Here is an 18,042-nt window from a genome sequence, read left to right as displayed (position 1 = left end):
GGTCTCCAGACCCATATCATCAGCATTACTTGGAAACTTGTTTGAGAGGCATGCTGTCTCGCCCCAGCCTAAACCTACTAAATCAGAAACACCGGGGGTAGGGCCCAGCTATTCGTGCTTTAGTAATCCCTCCAGGTGCTTTTGATACATACTAAAATGTGAAAGCCATTTCTATAAACTGTCAATCAAAGCCACTCCTAATGACAAGGCTCTATGCCTCAACAGGTTGCTATTCCCCACACCTGGAACTGCTTAAATATCATTTATAGGCCAATTTTTAGCACCTGGTCCTTAGGCATGACAAATTTGAGAATAAAACGAGCTTTACTAGAGTTCCCTATGAGCTCTGAGTTCTGCTTTGAGCAACCTCATCCTTTTTGTATTCGCTTGACCAAGCCTTGCTTTGTTACTTAGTTGCAGTAACCCTGCCATATTATTCTTTGTAGCCTGTTGCAATAGTCCCAGCTAATATCGCGACCTCCTCATTTCCTAAATACACTAGGTGACAGCCTCCTAGCCTTGAAAACCAAGGTCAAGGTTTACCATTTCACACCTGTCTGCCAAACTTCAGTCTGATTCCGACGTACTATAGGATCCATTGCCTCCTGCCTGCTATGCAGTCTCTGTGAGTGGTGTTTTGTCACATGTTAAATCTTCCACCTGCTGATGGTAGCCATTGTTTCCCTGCCCACTTGGACATCTGCCTGCAGTGTGACTTTCCTAAGGTCACAGGTATTCATGACCATCAGTTGAAACACCCACCTGGCACTGGACAAGAGACCTGAAGCGTGTTCTATTTGCAGGTCTTAGAGATTAGTGGATAAACACCTTCCTATAATTTTATTTGAGAAATAAAATTATATTGTAGGGGATGAAATAATAGATAATTGTGGTGCATAGGAAATCTTGTATTAAATATCTAATATTCTACAATATATGGAAGTCTTATGGGAAAAACACATATGACAATCCAACAATCTACGTATTATTTACAGAACAAAGACTACCTTCAAAGTACCACCTTGATTCAATTACCTAGACTGAGGTTCCCACAGTCACTGGGAGAGTTCATGTCTGTCATCCTCTGCTGTATCACAGTATCTAGTACAGTATGTGGCAACATACAAACACCCCAAAAGTAGGTGTTGAATAAATGAAGGCATAGTCTATTCCCCTTTTCTTGGTTTCCAGCTATTTTTTTTTAAGAGACAGGGTCTCCCTCTATCACCCAGGCTGGGGTGCAGTAATGCAATCATAACTTACTGCAGCCTTAAAGCTCCTAGGTTCAGGAATTCTCCCACTTCAGCCTCCCAAGTAGCTTGGATTATAGGTGCAAGCCACTGCACCCCACTAATTTTTTATGATTTTTTCTAGAGATAGGGTCTTGCTATTTCATCCAGGCAGGTCACAAACTCCTAGCCTCAAGCGATCCTCCCACCTCAGCCTCCTAAAGTGCTAATATTAAAGAGCTAAGCAACCGTGCCAGGCCTAGCTAATTTTCAAATTAGCTTTATCATCATGATCACCTATTTCTTAAATATCATCATATGAAACGTTAGAGCTGAAAAGGACTGCTAATTACACAAACAGAACAAAGAGAAAGGAGTGGGTTAAATCGAAACACATGTACACTGTCCTGGGAATCAGACAACCTGGATTTATCCCTCAGTTGAGCCACTGGTTAACCAAATTACCTGAGCGTGTAATGTAACGCCTGGGTGTCTCACTTTCTTCATCTGAAAAAGGATGAAGCTGGATTCCCCTTCTGGCTCTATCATTCTAGTATAAAATGGACCCAGTCCCCCTGACTTTTTGTTACAGTGTATAAATAATGTAATTATTATAAACTAGACTTCCCAGTGTTATGTTCAGCTAAGAAAATCCTCAGTGAAGGTTTAATGTTGAACACCCCAATACACATGAGAAAAGTGGAAGACACTCATTTTTTTCTAGCTGCTATCAAATGTTTAAGCATGCTAGTTGTTCTAAAATGAGAAACTGGCCTAATGTTCCCCCACTGTGCCTAATGCAAGTAAAGATACAGGGAGTTTTTGTTGTTGTTGTTTTGTTTTTTAATACTGCTTAACTGGCTTTCTGGGTGAGTGTGGTGGAGGATAGGAAATAAACCCCTTATTTGCAATGTTTGCCAATTACTGTGGTATAAACTCCCACTATGATCAATTTCAAGCTACCAGCATGGAGCCACTGGAGGCAGAATTGGGAAGAGATGTACACAGTTCCATCTCCAAGGCCAGAACAAGCCAGTTTCAACACACCACTGGCTGAATCGCACCAATCATTTTATTTATTTATTTATTTTGATGTATCTAAGTATTTTTAAGTGTTTTAAATTTTATATGTGTATTCTAGGAATATGCACTCAGATTCTTTCATTAGGCATGTGTTATTAATAACGTTCATCTTTTTTTATTTTTAATGTAGAGACAAGGTCTCTAAGTTAAAGAGAAAGCAGAAAGGAGAAAACAGAGACATCAAGGATAAGAATAAATATTATTTGGTTTAGACCAAGCACACTTTGAAATCAGGTCAGGACAACCTCTCACACCGTCAAATCCCCTTCATATGGCCTGTCAGACTGCATACAGTTCAGGCCCTCCTACTTATCCAGCCTATCTCCCCCACACTTCCCTCACACACTCTGGACACAGGGACCTGCTAGTCCACAGAGACACCAAGCTTGCTCCCACTCCAGGGCATTTACACAGGCCCTTCCTCTGCCTAGAATGTCCTTTCCCCTATTCTTGACATGGCTGACTTCTATACATCATCCAGGCCTCTACTCAAATATCACCTCCTGTCCATGCTATTCAATATTGCCTGCCAGTTCAGTCACTCTCTACACTCCTTCCCTGATTTGTCTCCCAACACTTATCTGAAATTACAGGTGTTTTTTTAATGGAAGGATGGGGTGTGGAGGAAGAGGGATTTGGGGGTTTATTTTTAACTTTTTATTGTCTGTGTTTCACACTCCAATATAAGTCCTTTAATAAGAGGGTTTAGGTTCATCTCTACTCCATAAATACTTGTAAAATAAATCAATGAATGAGTGTACAGTTTTTCATTATTCATTTTAGGGGAGAAAATTGTAAAAGGGCTTTAAACAAAAGGAACCAAAATGATTTAAACTACATAAAATAGGCTCCATAAAGAAAGGTGAAAAGAGGATGGGTGCAGTGGCTCACACCTGTAATCCCAGCACTTTGGGAGGCCAAGGTGGGAGGATCACCTGAGGTCGGGAGTTCGAGACCAGCCTGACCAACATGGAGAAACCCTGTCTTTACTAAAAATACAAATTAGCCGGGTGTGGTGGCTCATGCCTGTAATCCCAGCACTTTGGGAGGCCAAGGCGGGCGGATCACCTGAGGTTGGGAGTTCGAGACCAGCCTGACCAACATGGAGAAACCCTGTCTCTACTAAAAATACAAAATTAGCCAGGTGTGGTGGCTCATGTCTATAATCCCAGCTACTCCGGAGGCTGAAGCAGGAGAATGGCTTGAACGCGGGAGGCAGAGGTTGTGGTGAGCCGAGATTGCATTATCGTACTCTAGCCTGGGCAACAAGAGGGAAACTCCATCTAAAAAAAAAAAACAAAAAAATGCTTACATCATGAGTAATGAGAGAAATGCAAAATAACTCACAATAATATTCTATAACACACCCACCAAGAGTAACATAAATTTAAATTTCTACCACCACCAAGTATGGCCAGCAAGGGAGGTACAGAACTCCCCTGCACTGCTGGTGGGGGTGTGATTTAGTGCAACCACTTTGGAAAACATTTGACATTGCCTAGTAATGTTGAAAATGTATATGTCCTTTACCCTTACAATTTCAGTCATAGGTATATGCCCTGTCCCATACCATACTATAAGAATGTTCATATGAGCACTATTAGTAATAGCCTGTGAGTAATAGACCAAAAATGAAAAAATTACATATAGTGTGATTCAATTTACATAAAGACAAAATGAAAATACTGTATAATATTTAGGATCACTAAAGAGGAATGTGTTTGGGGAGGGGCACACAGGAGACTTTTAAGATACTGGCATTGTTCTTTTTCTTCATTTGGATAGCGATTACAGATGTGTTCCTTAATTTTTTTTTTTTTTTTTAGACAGAGTCTTGCTCTGTCGCCTATGCTGGAGTGCAGTGGTGTGATCTCAGCACACAGCAACCTCCACTTCCCGAGTTCAAGTGATTCTCCTGCCTCAGCCTTCCAAGTAGCTGGGATTACAGGTGGGTGCCACCATGCCCAGGTAATTTTTGTATTTTTAGTAAAGATGGGGGTTTCACCATGTTGGCCAGGCTGGTCTCAAACTCCTGATCTCAGGTGATCCACCCAACTCGGCCTCCCAAAGTGCTGGAATTACAAAAGTGAGCCACCATGTCCAGCCAATGTTCCTTAATATTTTTTAAACCGTACATATGTTTTACACCTGTTTGTGTTAATATTGTGTTACAGCCCCCATTTCTCAGTGGCATATAAGGACAAACGTGTTTTTCTTGCTCCAGGGTGTGGAAGGTTGGCTGGTCTTGACTGCAGACTATGGGTTGTGTTCAGGTCAGCTCCACATGCCTCCTCGTGCTCCCTGGACTAGCATCTGCTCAGAGCATGTTCTCAGGGTAGTTGGCAGAACCACAAGGAACCAGGGCAAATCAGAGGAAGATTTAAAACCTTTGCTCACATCACAGCCATTAAGATTCTGCTACAGTACTGGGCACGGTGGCTCACGCCTATATTCCCAGTACTTTGGGAGGCCGAGGCAGGCAGATCACTTGAGGCCAGGAGGTTGAGACTAGACTGGCCAACATGGTAAAATCCCGTCTCTAATAAAAATACAAAAAGTAGCCGGGTGTGGTGGCACACACCTGTAGTCCCAGCTACTTGGGTGGCTAAGGCAGAAGAATCGCTTGAACCTGGGAGGTGGAGGTTACAGTAAGCCAAGACTCCAGCCTGTAGTGAGCCACTGCACTCCAGCCTGGGCAACAGAGCGAGACTCCATCTCAAAAAAAAAAAAAAAAAATTCATTACAAGTTCAACATCATTCGCCATTTACCATTAGGGAAAGGAAAATCAAAGCCACAGTAAGATACAACTGAACACCCACGAGGATGGCTACAATCAAAATGACAGACAATAATGTGTGTTGACAAGGATGTGGAGAAATTGGAACCTTCTTACATTGCTAATAGAAACGTAAAGTAGTACTTCATCTACTCTGGAAAACAGATTCATAGATCTTAAAATGTTAAAGAGTTACCATATGACCCAATTCTACTCATAGGTATATACCCAAGAGAGAAATGAAAACATATGCTTATATAAAAATTTGTACACAAATGTTCATGGCAGCATTATCATAATAGCCAAACAGTGGAAATAACCCACACGTCTATCAGCTGATGAATCATAAACAAAAGGTGGCATGTACATAAAACAGGATATTATTTTTCCATAAAAAGAAATGAAGTGGCCAGCGTGGTGGCTCACACCTGTAACCCCAGCACTTTTTTTTTTTTTTTTTTTGAGACGGAGTCTTGCTCTGTGGTCCAGGCTGGAGTGCAGTGGCGCAATCTCGGCTCACTGCAAGCTCCACCTCCCAGGTTCAAGCAATTCTCCTGCCTTAGCCTCCCAAGTAGCTGGGACTACAGGCGAGTGCCACCATGCCCAGCTAATTTTTTATATTTTTAGTAGAGACAGGGTTTCACCATGTTGGCCAGGATGGTCTCCATCTCTTTTTTAAAGGATAAAAATAAACAACTCAGTAGAAGAGTTTTAAAATATAATTAAGGAAATATCTCTGTAAGTAGAGCAAAAACACAAAACAAAGAGTGGAAAAAGTAAAGGGAAGCTAAGAAAATTCAAAGATATTCCATCCAAAATACTAGATATATGAATAATAGGAGCTGTAGACATAGAGAAAGAGTTAAAATAGAAATAAAGAAATCATCATGGGCTGAGCACAGCTGTAATACCAGCTACTCAGGAGGCTGATGGGAAAGAATCATTTGAGGCCAGGAATTCAAGATCAGCCTGGACAACACAGTGAGAGCCCACCTCTACAAAATAAAATAAAATAAAAGTCAGCCAAGCATGGTGGCATGCACTCGTAGTCCCAGCTACGTCGGAGGCTGAGGCAGCAGGATTGCTGGAGCTCAGAAGGCCAAAATTACAGTCCGCCCGCTCTGAGCTCTGATCACACCACTTCACTCCAGCCTGAGTGACAAGGTGAGACCCTGTCTCAAAACAAAACAAAAAAAACAAACAACAGCCTAAGAAATTACCGTGGATGTAGTACATGAAAATTCTGCAGAATTGAAGGACCTGGGTACCTGGATTGAAAGAAGCAGTCAACTGCTCAGGACACTTGAGTGGATAAAAATAGACCATATTATGGCACATGATTGTACAACTTCAGAACACTGGAAATAAAGAGCTACCAGATGAAAAATGGAGGTGGTATGGAGGACCCACATGAATGGTTTTGAATTTGTCGACAATACTACAAGCTAGATGACAACAGTGTTCCATACCATGAGAATGTTTAATCAAGTGCCATTTTTAAACATATCAAAATTTATTGTATGGAGGTAAATAAGTACTTAAAGGGAAATGTTTTAGCTGTGAAAATGTAAATTAGAACAGTAAAAAAAGGCCTGGTGCAGTAGCTCACACTTGTAATCCCAGCACTTTGGGAGGCTGAGGCAGGAGCATCACTTGGGCCAGAGTTCAAGATCAGCCTGGCCAACATAATAAGACCACGACTCTACAAAGAAATTGAAGAATCAGCTGAGTGTGATGGCATGTGCCTGTAGTCCCAGCTACTCAGGAGGCTTAGGCAGGAGGATCACTTGAGCCCAGGAGTTCAAAGTTACAGTGAGTTGTGATGGCACCACTGCACTATATCCTGGGTGACAGAGTGAGACCTTGTCTCTGGAAAAAGAAAAGAATGGAAAAAAAAAAGATTTCTAATAATCTAAGCTTCCACCTGAAGAAACTATAAACAGAAGAGTAAATTAAATTCAAAGCAAGGAAAAGAAAGGAAATAAAAATTAGAGTGGAAATCAATGAAATAGAAAACAGAAACAATGGAGGAAAGTCAATGAAAACAAAAGTTGGTTCTTTGAAAGATCAATAAAATTGACATGCTTTTAGTTAGACAACCAAAATCCATTTAAGTACCTACTCTGATATGAGCTGTATAAAACAGTTATACATACACTCTACCTCTGATAGTTTTATATTCTAAGTGACTATAAAATAACTTATACAGAAGTTAATTAGACCAAAAAAGGTATCGTGAATTCAAAGTTGATGATGGTCCTTGAGAGTAGGATGATACCTCAAACTTTTAAGGCCTATGAGTGGCATAAGGTCACTCCCAAACACGTAAGGATAGTTTTATGACCCTTGTTTAACTTTTTTTTATAGATGAGGTCTTGCTATGTTGCCCAGGCTGAAGTGCAGTGGCTATTCACAGACACAACTATGGCACTTTAACCTCAAACTCCTCTAAGTTCAAATGACCCTCCTGCCTCTTGGTTCAGCCTCCCAAGTAGCTAGGACTCTGGGCACACACTATTGCACGGCTTTATCTTTGTTTATATTCTGTTTTCATATATCTATGTTCAACTGTACCAGATAAGGGGGAAACTCGATTTAAAAATAGTAGGCAACATAGTATATATTCTATATATTCTATAGATACTAAATAGATTTGTTATTTAGTATTCAGATAATTTTTCTTTCATTATTTCACCTTTGTATTTTTCAGTCCATAAAGTCTATGTAATGCCTAGAAGGTTCATTCAATTTTTTTTTCCCTATTTAAATCAATATCCACAGCTACAACTGATCTTAGAGCATTTTAGGAATATCAATGGTAGTTTTCTAAAATTTTTATGACTTCAGTTAGAGTTTTGCTTCTTTCTCTTTTTGGTTTAAATTCTCAGTTTTCTGAGTAATAATCTATCATCTGGCCTCCCTGTATGTGCCTTGAGTTTCTTCATCTTACACTGATGTAATACTTTTGTGGATGAGAAAGGAGCGAGAGAAACAACTGAAAAGAGGCCAGGTATGGTGGCTCACACCTGTAATCCCAGCATTTGGGAGGCCGAGCTGGGAGAATTTCTTGAGCACAGGATTTCAAGACCAGACTGGCAACATAGTGAGACCTTATCTCTCCAAAAAAAAAAAAAAAATTAATTTGCCATGCGTGGTGGCACATGCCTGTAGTCCCAGCTACTTGGGAGGCTGAGGCAGGAGGATCCCTTGAGCCTAGGAGATAGAGGCTGCAGTAAGCCATAATTGCACCCCTGCACTCCAGCCTGGGCAACAGAATGAGACTCTGTCTCAAAAAAAAGACAACTGAAAAGATGAAAAGTAAGGAGTTGTGAAAACTACTGTTTCTTTCTTCTGTGTGTGTACATATGTGTGTGCATGTATGTATGTGTATATGTATGCAGATATATGTACATAGACACAGATCCAGTTGCAGGGCTGAGAAGCAATCAGCTATATATGTGTATCATACATATATACACAACTATATACAAACACATACATGCACACACACAGGATAAAGAAAGAAAAATCACAAGAATGTTACAGAATAGAGGAAAAAAGAGGATGTGATTGGAGAGAGCCACAGAGGGGGATTCCATGGTACTGGCAATGATCTATTTCTTTCTTTCTTTTTTTTAGAGCCAGAATCTTGCTCAGTCACCCAGGATTGAGTGCAGTGGCATGATGGCATGATCATGGTTCACTGCAGCCTCAAACTTTTGGCTCAAGTGATCCTCCTGCCTCAGCTTCCAGGGTAGCTAGGATTACAGGAATATGCCACTATGCATTTTTACTTTTTGTAGAGATGGGGTCTTACTATGTTGGCCAGGCTGGTCTCAAACTCCTGGCTTAAGCTGTCCTCCCACCTCAGCTTCCCAAAGCCCTGGGATTACTACTGAGCCCAGCAATATCTAATTCTTTTTTTATTTATTTTTATTTTTTATTTTTTGAGACGGAGTCTTGCTCTGTCGCCCAGGCTGAAGTGCAGTGGCGCCATCTCCACTCACCACAAGCTCTGCCTCCCGGGTTCACACCATTCTCCTGCCTCAGCCTCCCGAGTAGCTGGGACTACAGGCACCCGCACCACACCCGGCTAATGTTTTGTATTTTTAATAGAGATGGGGTTTCACCATGTTAGCCAGGATGGTCTCGATCTCCTGACCTCGTGATCCACCCGCCTCGGCCTCCCAAAGTGCTGGGATTACAGGTGTGAGCCACCACGCCTAGCCTTTTAGCAATATCTAATTCTTAACAGAAATAATTATACAGTTGTTCATTTTAGCATGTTATTATTATGCTATTGGTCAATGTATGTTTGGATACTCTTCTATATTTTAATATAGTTCACAATTAAAACATGAGGAAACAATAAAAACAAAAAAGTATCCCAAAAATGCAAAAAAGAAAAATAAATAGTACTTTTTAATTTTAAAACATACTAAAACAAAATTTAATAGCCTCCAATTGATGAAGGGCTATTGCAAATCATTAGACAAAATATAAATATCCCAAAAGGAAAAAGGACAAAGACTAAGACTATGCACAGGCAAGTCTCACAAAAGGGAGGAAAAGGCCGGGCACGGTGGCTCACATCTGTAATCCCAGCACTTTGGGAGGCTGAGGCCAGTAAATCATCTGAGTTCGGGAGTTCGAGACCAGCTTGGCCAACATGATGAAACCCTGTCTCTACTAAAAATACAAAAAAAAAAATTAGCTGGGTGTGGTGGCACATGCCTGTAATCCCAGCTATTCGGGAGGCTGAGGCAGGAGAATTGCTTGAACCCGGGAAGCAGTGGTTGCAGTGAGCCCAGATCACACCACTGCACTCCAGCCTGGGAGACAGAGTGAGACTCTGTCTCAAAAAAAAACAGGGAGAAAAAAAGTAAACAGCTCATGGCTTAGCCAAGGTTCTCTAAAAAACAGAATCTGGACAAGATTTAAGCATGAATGCCTTATAGGGAGATACAATCCCAGGGCAGGGAGAGTGAAGGATGAGAAACAGATCCAGCGGGCCTACAAAGAGGTTACAAGGAAAACCTAACAGTGCTGTGCCAATGGTTCAGTGGCTAAAATGTGCATTAACAGTTCATGCATCTGGCTGGGCGCGGTGGCTCACGCCTGTAATCCCAGAAGTTTGGGAGGCCAAGGTGGATGGATCACTTGAGATCAGGAGTTTGAGACCAGTCTGGCCAACATGGTGAAACCCTGCCTCTACTAAAAATACAAAAATTAGCCAGGTATGGTAGCAGATGCCTGTAATCCCAGCTACTCAGGAGGCAGAGGCAGGAAGATCACTTGAACCCGGGAGGTGGAGGTTTTGGTGAGCCGAGATTGTGACAGTGCAATCCAGCCTGGGTGACAGAGCGAGACTCCACCTCAAAAAATAAAAATATAAAATAATACATAAATAATAATTTAAAAAAAAACAGTTCATGCATCATACCTGTCCACATTGCCTGACCTGGTACCCCAGGCAGGGACACTCTACCAGTTAATGGAAAGCAGAGTAAAAACTTTTCAGAAACTTTCACACCTTCATGGAAAGCTTATTCTTCTAATTACACAAGTAACAGCAAAAAAAAAAAAAAAAGGAACAACTTCCCCTGGACAGAAGGCAACGTTGGCATATGAAGAAGAATCTTCTGAACAGGAGTCTGATGATGAAATGGCAGATAAAGGTTCTGATGATAATTGGGATGAAGATGAGGAAGAAAGTGAAAGTGAAAAAGATGAGGATGTTGATGAAGAGGATGATGAGGATGCTGAAGGAAAAGATGAAGAAAATGGTGAGGACAGAGATATGGCAAGTGAAAAAGAATTATATGAAGATTCTGATTTAGGCCCTGAAAATGAAAGTGAAGAAGAATGAAGACAGAAAAGTAAGCAGGTCAAATTATCTAAACTCTGGCTCACCTTGCCCGGTGATGCCAAGTCCTCCTGGGGAGGGTTGCCTCTGTGCCAGGATGCCGAGGACCACTGCATATTTCCAAATTCATAGCGGTGGATCCTATGCCACCTTGCTGTCCTGAGCACCTAAGACTTAACTATGTAAGTAAGAGCATTTCATTCAAATGTTAATAAACTTTACACAGTATATAGACACATTTTCTGAAATGTACAGATATCAGTGTCCAATATATGGTATATTTTTATAATATAATATCCTAGTATGATTGGTTATATCAAGAATTGACATAAGTGCAGATAAAGACGTTTCCCATAAGGTTTCAAGAACTGGACTGTTGTGAAGGAGTCAGCTCTTATCTCAGGTTGGTATCTTTCATCAAATCCAGATGCAACGCAGCACTAGTGAAAATTTTTTTAATTTGGTACATTTAAATTGGTACCTTTTTATGAAATATGAAGGGATAACTAAAAACTGGAGTAAAAATGATTGTAATTTTTTAAAACCATCAATATCGCTAGCTTGTCCACTAACTGGTAATCTGACTTGAGTAAGATTAAATATTTGGAGTACTTCCCCAAAATAACCACTTATTTTTTAAACTGTCACGTGAAGTATTTTTAAAAAACAAAACAAAAATTAACGACAATTAAAAAACTAAAGAATTAGCCACATTAAGGATTTTTCTTGACTGCAAATTGCTTGTAAAGAATCATCAGTGTATGAATTAGAAGTGCTTGTTACCTGCAACTTTTTTAAAAGTTCAATTTATACCTGCTTTTGAAGATGTTTTCATTTTTATTTAAATTATGAATGGGTCAAAGAACAATTGTCTATTTTTTCTCTTTGGTTTTTAAACATTAATGATAACCTTATTAGAATTTTTTTCCAAAGAATATATTTTTATAATTAATAATTTAATGTTTTACTTCCTTTTCATTATCTACTCTTGGCAGTGTTAGGGTATCTGTTTACCTTTAAAATAATAAACCTGATTCAATTTTTTTTTTTTTTTTGAGAGGGAGTTTCGCTCTTGTTGCCCAAGCTGGAGTTCAATGGCGTGATCTTGGCTCATCACAACCTCCGCCTCCCAGGTTCAAGTGATTCTCCTGCCTCAGCCTCCTGAGTAGCTGGGACTACAGGTACACACCACCATGCCTGGCTAATTTTTGTATTTTTAGCTGGGACAGAGTTTCTCCATGTTGCTCACACTGGTCTTGAACTCCCGACCTCAGGTGATCCGCCCACCTCAGCCTCCCAAAGTGCTGGGATTACAGGCGTGAGCCACCACACCCGGCTGTGATTCAAGATTTTTTATGTATATATAAATAAGTATTGTGGTGTGCTGCAAAAGCCTTTTCAAATTATCAATAGATTTTTTTTTTTTTTTTTTTTTTTTTTAAAGAATGAGCCAGTATTTGCTTAGTGCTCACTAGGGAACCTGAAGATGGAAGCTCACCTCTAAGGAAGGGCTGGGCAGATGGATTGATTTTTTCCCTCCTGTGAATATGTAAAACAAAACCATTATCTCTGAGGGACTTTTTAATATCAGTGGCAGAACAGAGATTTGTGTGCTCAACTTAAGAGCTGGAGTCATATAAGCATCCTGGGAAAGCAAGTTTCAACCAGCTACTGGTGTAATATACAGTTATATTTGTCTATAAATGGAGCTGTTTATGGCAATTTAATACCATTCTCTTTGTAAAGTGAATAAATATTCATTTTCCAAAAAAAGAAGTGATGTTGTGAAGGACTTTTTTTAAAGATAAGATAGGTAACAGTATTAGTATGATAATGAAAAGATTCAGTAAAAAGTGAAGAAATGATCAGATGGAAGATTTGCTGAACGGCTGTCCTTGATAGACAAGAGGAGTGAGGATCTATATGTATGTGGACTAACTGGCTCAGCTAACATAGAGAGTTCATCTACTGTGGGAATAAGCAGGAAGCTGGAGTGAGTGGGAAGAGATGCTAGCAGGTGGGTAAGGTGAGGGTGGATGTCTAGGGAACTTCTAAGTGCTTTCAGGTTTTTTCAGTGAAACAAGAGAAGTATCAGCAGAGTGAAGACAGAGAGGAACTATTGGAAATTTAAGAAGAATGCAGACAGTGTGAGTCTTTTGGCCAGGCATGGTGGCTCACACCTGTAATCTCAGCACTTTGGGAGGCCAAGGCGGGCGAATCACTTGAGCTCAGGAGTTCGAGACCAGCCTGGCCAACATGGAGAAACCCTGTCTCTACTAAAAATACAAAAATTAACCAGGCATGGTGGCGCAAGTCTGTAATACCAGCTACTTGAGAGACTGAGGCACAAGAATCACTTGAACCCAGGAGGTGGAGGCTGCAGTGTGCCAAGATTGAGCCACTGCACTCCAGCCTGGGTGACAGAGCGGGAATCTGTCTCAAAAAAAAAAAAAAAAAAAATTGTGTGAGTGAGTCTTTTAAGAGGCCAGGAAAAAAAAAACAGACCAGGAAAGTAGTGTAATTACCAGGTACCATCATCAAGGTCCAATTTGTGGTTCAAAGATATGAATGTAAAATAAGACCAGTCAGCAGAGTTATGTGTTAATATGTGAATACTTATTTTTAAAAACTTAGGCACTCTCAATGATTCATATGGGAAAAAGGAAAAGCTAGAGAAAAATGAGGTACCAAAACATATTTTATGAACAAATGATATACAACAGACTTGACAAATAAGATTACTCCTTATAGTACAGAATCTATGAAAGCTACAATTTTTAACAAGCTTGTTGAAATGTTTTTCATAGAATCTAGTAATTTTTAGACATTGAAAATGATGGATTTCTGATATGTGCCCAGGATATAAATTTTTTTTTAATCTAAATAAATTTTTTAAATTTATTTTGTTTAATGAGATGGGGTCACACTATGTTGCCCAGCTGGTCTCGAATTCCTGGACTCAAGCAATCCTCCTGCCTTGGCCTCCCAAAGTGCTGGAATTTACAGGTGTGAGCTACCACACCCAGCCATGGGATGTGAATTCTAAAAATCAGGTTACCAAAAAGATTACACCTCAATTATATTCTACTTTGACAAAAATGTTAATGATATTATTAAATATATTTAATATTTTGTATATTAGACATGTGAACTTTTAGAAACAGAAATTTTTTGTCTACATGTCAGCACCATGGATTTATGACAAAATCAACTGCATTTGGTTTTAGTTTCACATCAATAAATTTCTTAATCTTGAACACCAATCTCACACATTAATGTGATTAAAGAAATCTTTACAAATGGGAAATTGGTAAAGGAAGGTGTCATGTGGTTGTCAATGACAATGGAACAAACAAGGGTCTGAGTGGCTTAAGAATCACAGCCATATGTTTAGTTCACATCATTTGGTTATGTGTGCTCAGGAAGTAATTATAGCAGAGCATAAGGTAACAGAATTGCTGGCTGTGGCAGCAAGATTGGGGCCACATTCATCATTCTGCAGCCAAAGACAACAACATGATTTGTAAGAGGTTATGGAGCTGCCTGATCATGTACTCATATAATATGTTCAAACAATGAGGAGGAGTAGCTACTGAAGAAAGAAAAAGAAAAAACAGTTCCTTGTTCAAAAGAAAGCCTTAGCACTGTACTTTGCAGAGATGAGTATCTACAGCACAGAATTCACTCACAAGCAGTCCCTTGCAGAGATAGGGGTTTGTTGGCTTGAGAGTCCCATGAGAGGGTAAGTATTGCCTGATGATGCCTGCCACAGGGAGCTTCAAGTCATGCCGCTCCACCAAAGGTGCTGGCATTGGCATGTGTGCAATGAGTGAGAACTGAGATGCAGACAGAAATTCAGAGCTTTTGCTAACCTGAAAGCCAGTTACATTGCTCCACTGGTATTTTTCCAAACTCAAGGCTTAAGGATAAATTTTGTCCATATAATTTTATATATCATGTGCATACATTTTTTTTCTTTTAAACAAGGTCTCACTCTGTCTTCAGGCAGTAATGCAGTCTCACAATCATGGCTCCTGGGTTCACTTCCCACAATCACCTCCCAGGTTCAAGTGATCCTCCTGCCCCAGCCTCCCAAGTAGCTAGGACTACAGCCATGACACCACACCTGGCTAATCTTTTAATTTTTAGTGGTGGCTGGGCATAGTGGCTCACACTTCTAATCCCAGCACTTTGGGAAGCTGAGGCAGGCAGATGCTTGAATCCAGGAGTTCGAGCCCAGCCTGGGCAACGTGGCAAAACCCCATTTCTACTAAGAATACAAAAAATTATCCAGGTGTGGTGGCATGTATCTGTAGTCCCCTCTACTTAGGAGGCTGAGGTAGGAGGATCACTTGAGCCAAGGGGGTTGAGGCTGCAGTGAGCTGTGATCACACCACTGCACTCAGCCTGGCCAATGACAGAGTGAGACTCGGTCTCAAAAAATAATCTAATAATTTTTAGTACAGGTGGGATCTCACCATGTTGCCTAAGCTTAAATTTTTTAAAACAAAAAACATGAGCACAACAATATTCAGTATTTGTCTCTAATTAGGCACAAAAGCTTAAATTTGTGGAGCTGCCTCAATGAAACTGTGCAATTACCAATGACCCAATCTTCAATGGCAGAATATGCCATTGAAGAGTAGATGAGTCTTTAGTTGGCTACAATTCAGAGGTGAGAACATCCAACAACTTGGTGGCAAGATGACCACATGGCAACCAACATTATATCCCCTCACTGCCCTTAGCTGAAACAAGCATCTCCTTAGCAGGCAAAGGTACAGTCTGAAAACAACAAGCAGACCAGCAGCTAAGATGTCTAGGTAGGAGGTGTTGCACCTGGGCCACAGTGTCAAACTTCTAAAATATTACTACAAAAACTTTAATAAGAAATTGTAATAATAATTATGCTTATTGATCTTATTTTGATCAACTGGATTTACTTTGTTATTAAAATATATATATATATTTTTGAGACAGAGTTTGGCTCTGTCGCCCAGGCTGGAGTGCAGTGGCACAATCTCAGCTCACTGCAACCTCCTCCTTCCAGGTTTAAGTGATTATCCTGCCTCAGCCTCCCAAGTAGTTGGGATTACAGGCACTCACCACCACACCCTGCTAATTTTTTGTATTTTTAGTAGAGACGCGGTTTCGCCATGTTGGTCAGGCTGGTCTCAAACTCCTGATCTCAAGTGATCCACCCACCTTGGCCTCCCAAAGTGCTGGGATTACAGGTGTGAGCCACTGTGCCTGGCCATTAAAATTTATTCTTTTATGGTTATATTTGGCTTCAGCCTCAATTCCACCGAATATTAATTTTAATAGCCAACTTTTACATTTGGCCAGAATGTAGGTGGTGCTCTTCTACTTTGCAGGTAAATAAACCATGTGTGCATTGCATAAATACAACATGAGGAGAAAACTGGCCAAAATGTTGACCAATTAACTGGGTGCCAGTGAATTATTTTCTTCTTTGTATATAATTTTCTGTTTCTTCAAATATATTTATAGCTAGATTGAAATATAGATGAGTAGATTGGTAGGCAGGTAGATAGATTTAAGAAGATAAATTCTCTTTTTGCAAAAATAACAGTTATGTAACAGATATCTTTTAAATGCAGACTTTGACAATTCTGCTATTACATTTTATTACAAATGAGCCTGTTGAAATTGTTTTGAATATTATGATAGACAGCCTGGGCAACATAGTGAGACACCATCTCTACAAAAATTTTTTAAAATTAAAATTTGCTGGGTATGGTGGCATGTGCCTAAAGTCCTGGCTACTTGGGAGGCTGAAGCAGGAGGATTAGTTGAGCCTAAGAGTTCGAGGCTGCAGTGAGCCATGATTGTGCCACTGCACTCCAGCCTGGGAAACACAGTGAGACCTCGTCTCTTGGGAAAAAAAAATTAAAATATTATAACACTGCACAAATTCTGACTTTGGGAGTTCACACTGTGGTTCTACAATGATTTTAAATGGCCCAAATCTTGGCTTTTGCATCATTATGTTTGCAGTGGGGATCAGTAAACTGAGATTGAGTATTCATTCAGTTAATTAACAACCTAACTATTGCAAATAGGGGAGAAGAAAATTTACATCTACTACCTTATTGCAAAAACAGGTCTAGGCCATTTGGCAATTGTAGTTTAAGACAAAAGAATGAGAACTGAAATGCTGAGCATGAAAGTTGAGACCAATTAGAACATCGCTCAACCTAAGTTTCCCAAGTAACTGATTCTAACCAGGAACTTTTGTGTGAAAACAATGGGTTTTTGTTTTGTTTTGTTTTGTTTTGTTTTGTTTTGTTTTGTTTTGCTTTCTACAAATGTCTGAGGTAGGAAAACAAGGCTTCTCAGCGCATGGCAGTCTTGACAATGATCCTCAAGATCTGATCTTTGCCTTCAGCCTTGGCTGAGGAAAAAAGGGAACCCCCCACCCATCATCCACTGTGGGAGAGAGGACCTGAAAATTTGTTTTTTAAAAAAAATACGCAACTCGGCCGGGCGCGGTGGCTCACGCCTGTAATCCCAGCACTTTGGGAGGCCGAGGCAGGCGGATCACGAGGTCAGGAAATCGAGACCATCCTGGCTAACATGGTGAAACCCCGTCTCTACTAAAAAATACAAAAAAATCAGCCGGGCATGGTGGCGGGCGCCTGTAGTCCCAGCTACTGGGGAAGCTGAGGCAGGAGAATGGCGTGAACCCGGGAGGCAGAGCTTGCAGTGAGCCGAGATCACGCCACTGCACTCCAGCCTGGGCGACAGAGCAAGACTGTCTCAAAAAAAAAAAAAAAAATACACAACTCTATAATATATGGAAAAATGATAATTCTACCTACATCATAGAATATTTTTTAAAAATCAAAATGAATTAAATATGTTAAAGTATAAAAGAAAAGAGAGAAAAGAAAAAATAAAACATAAAAAAAGAAAACAGAAAAGAAAAGAAAAAAATGTGTGTTTGGTCTTAGGGTAGAAAATAATATTTTTAAGCAGGACAAAACAAGCCCACTAAAGTAGTAACGGAAATAAAGAAACAGTAAACTTTCCTTGCACAACGTACAAGGATATATATTGCAGCAAT

At 40.1% G+C, this 18,042-nt stretch overlaps 1 protein-coding gene and 1 non-coding gene across 2 annotated transcripts; one reads left to right on the top strand and one right to left on the bottom strand.

Moving 5' to 3' along the window:
• The first annotated feature begins 10,519 nt into the window (after nucleotides 1-10,519).
• On the top strand, nucleotides 10,520-10,963 carry LOC129458228 (WD repeat-containing protein 43-like). Its single transcript, XM_055233964.2, has one exon. The coding sequence runs from the start codon at nucleotides 10,584-10,586 to the stop codon at nucleotides 10,956-10,958; it is 375 nt and encodes a 124-aa protein (XP_055089939.2). The 5' UTR covers nucleotides 10,520-10,583; the 3' UTR covers nucleotides 10,959-10,963.
• A 6,319-nt stretch (nucleotides 10,964-17,282) lies between these two features.
• Nucleotides 17,283-17,421, bottom strand: LOC129459087 (small Cajal body-specific RNA 20). Its single transcript, XR_008649895.1, has one exon. It is a non-coding gene; the product is annotated as a small Cajal body-specific RNA 20 (non-coding RNA).
• Between the last annotated feature and the right edge of the window lie 621 nt (nucleotides 17,422-18,042).

This window comes from Symphalangus syndactylus, chromosome 19 (assembly GCF_028878055.3).
Source record: "Symphalangus syndactylus isolate Jambi chromosome 19, NHGRI_mSymSyn1-v2.1_pri, whole genome shotgun sequence".
NCBI lineage: Eukaryota > Metazoa > Chordata > Mammalia > Primates > Hylobatidae > Symphalangus > Symphalangus syndactylus.
This window is presented reverse-complemented; position numbering and strand designations above follow the sequence as displayed.

Coding starts and splice junctions, on each gene's coding strand:
- LOC129458228 (XM_055233964.2), top strand. CDS start 10,584: ATGGAAAGCAGAGTAAAAACTTTTCAGAAACTTTCACACCTTCATGGA.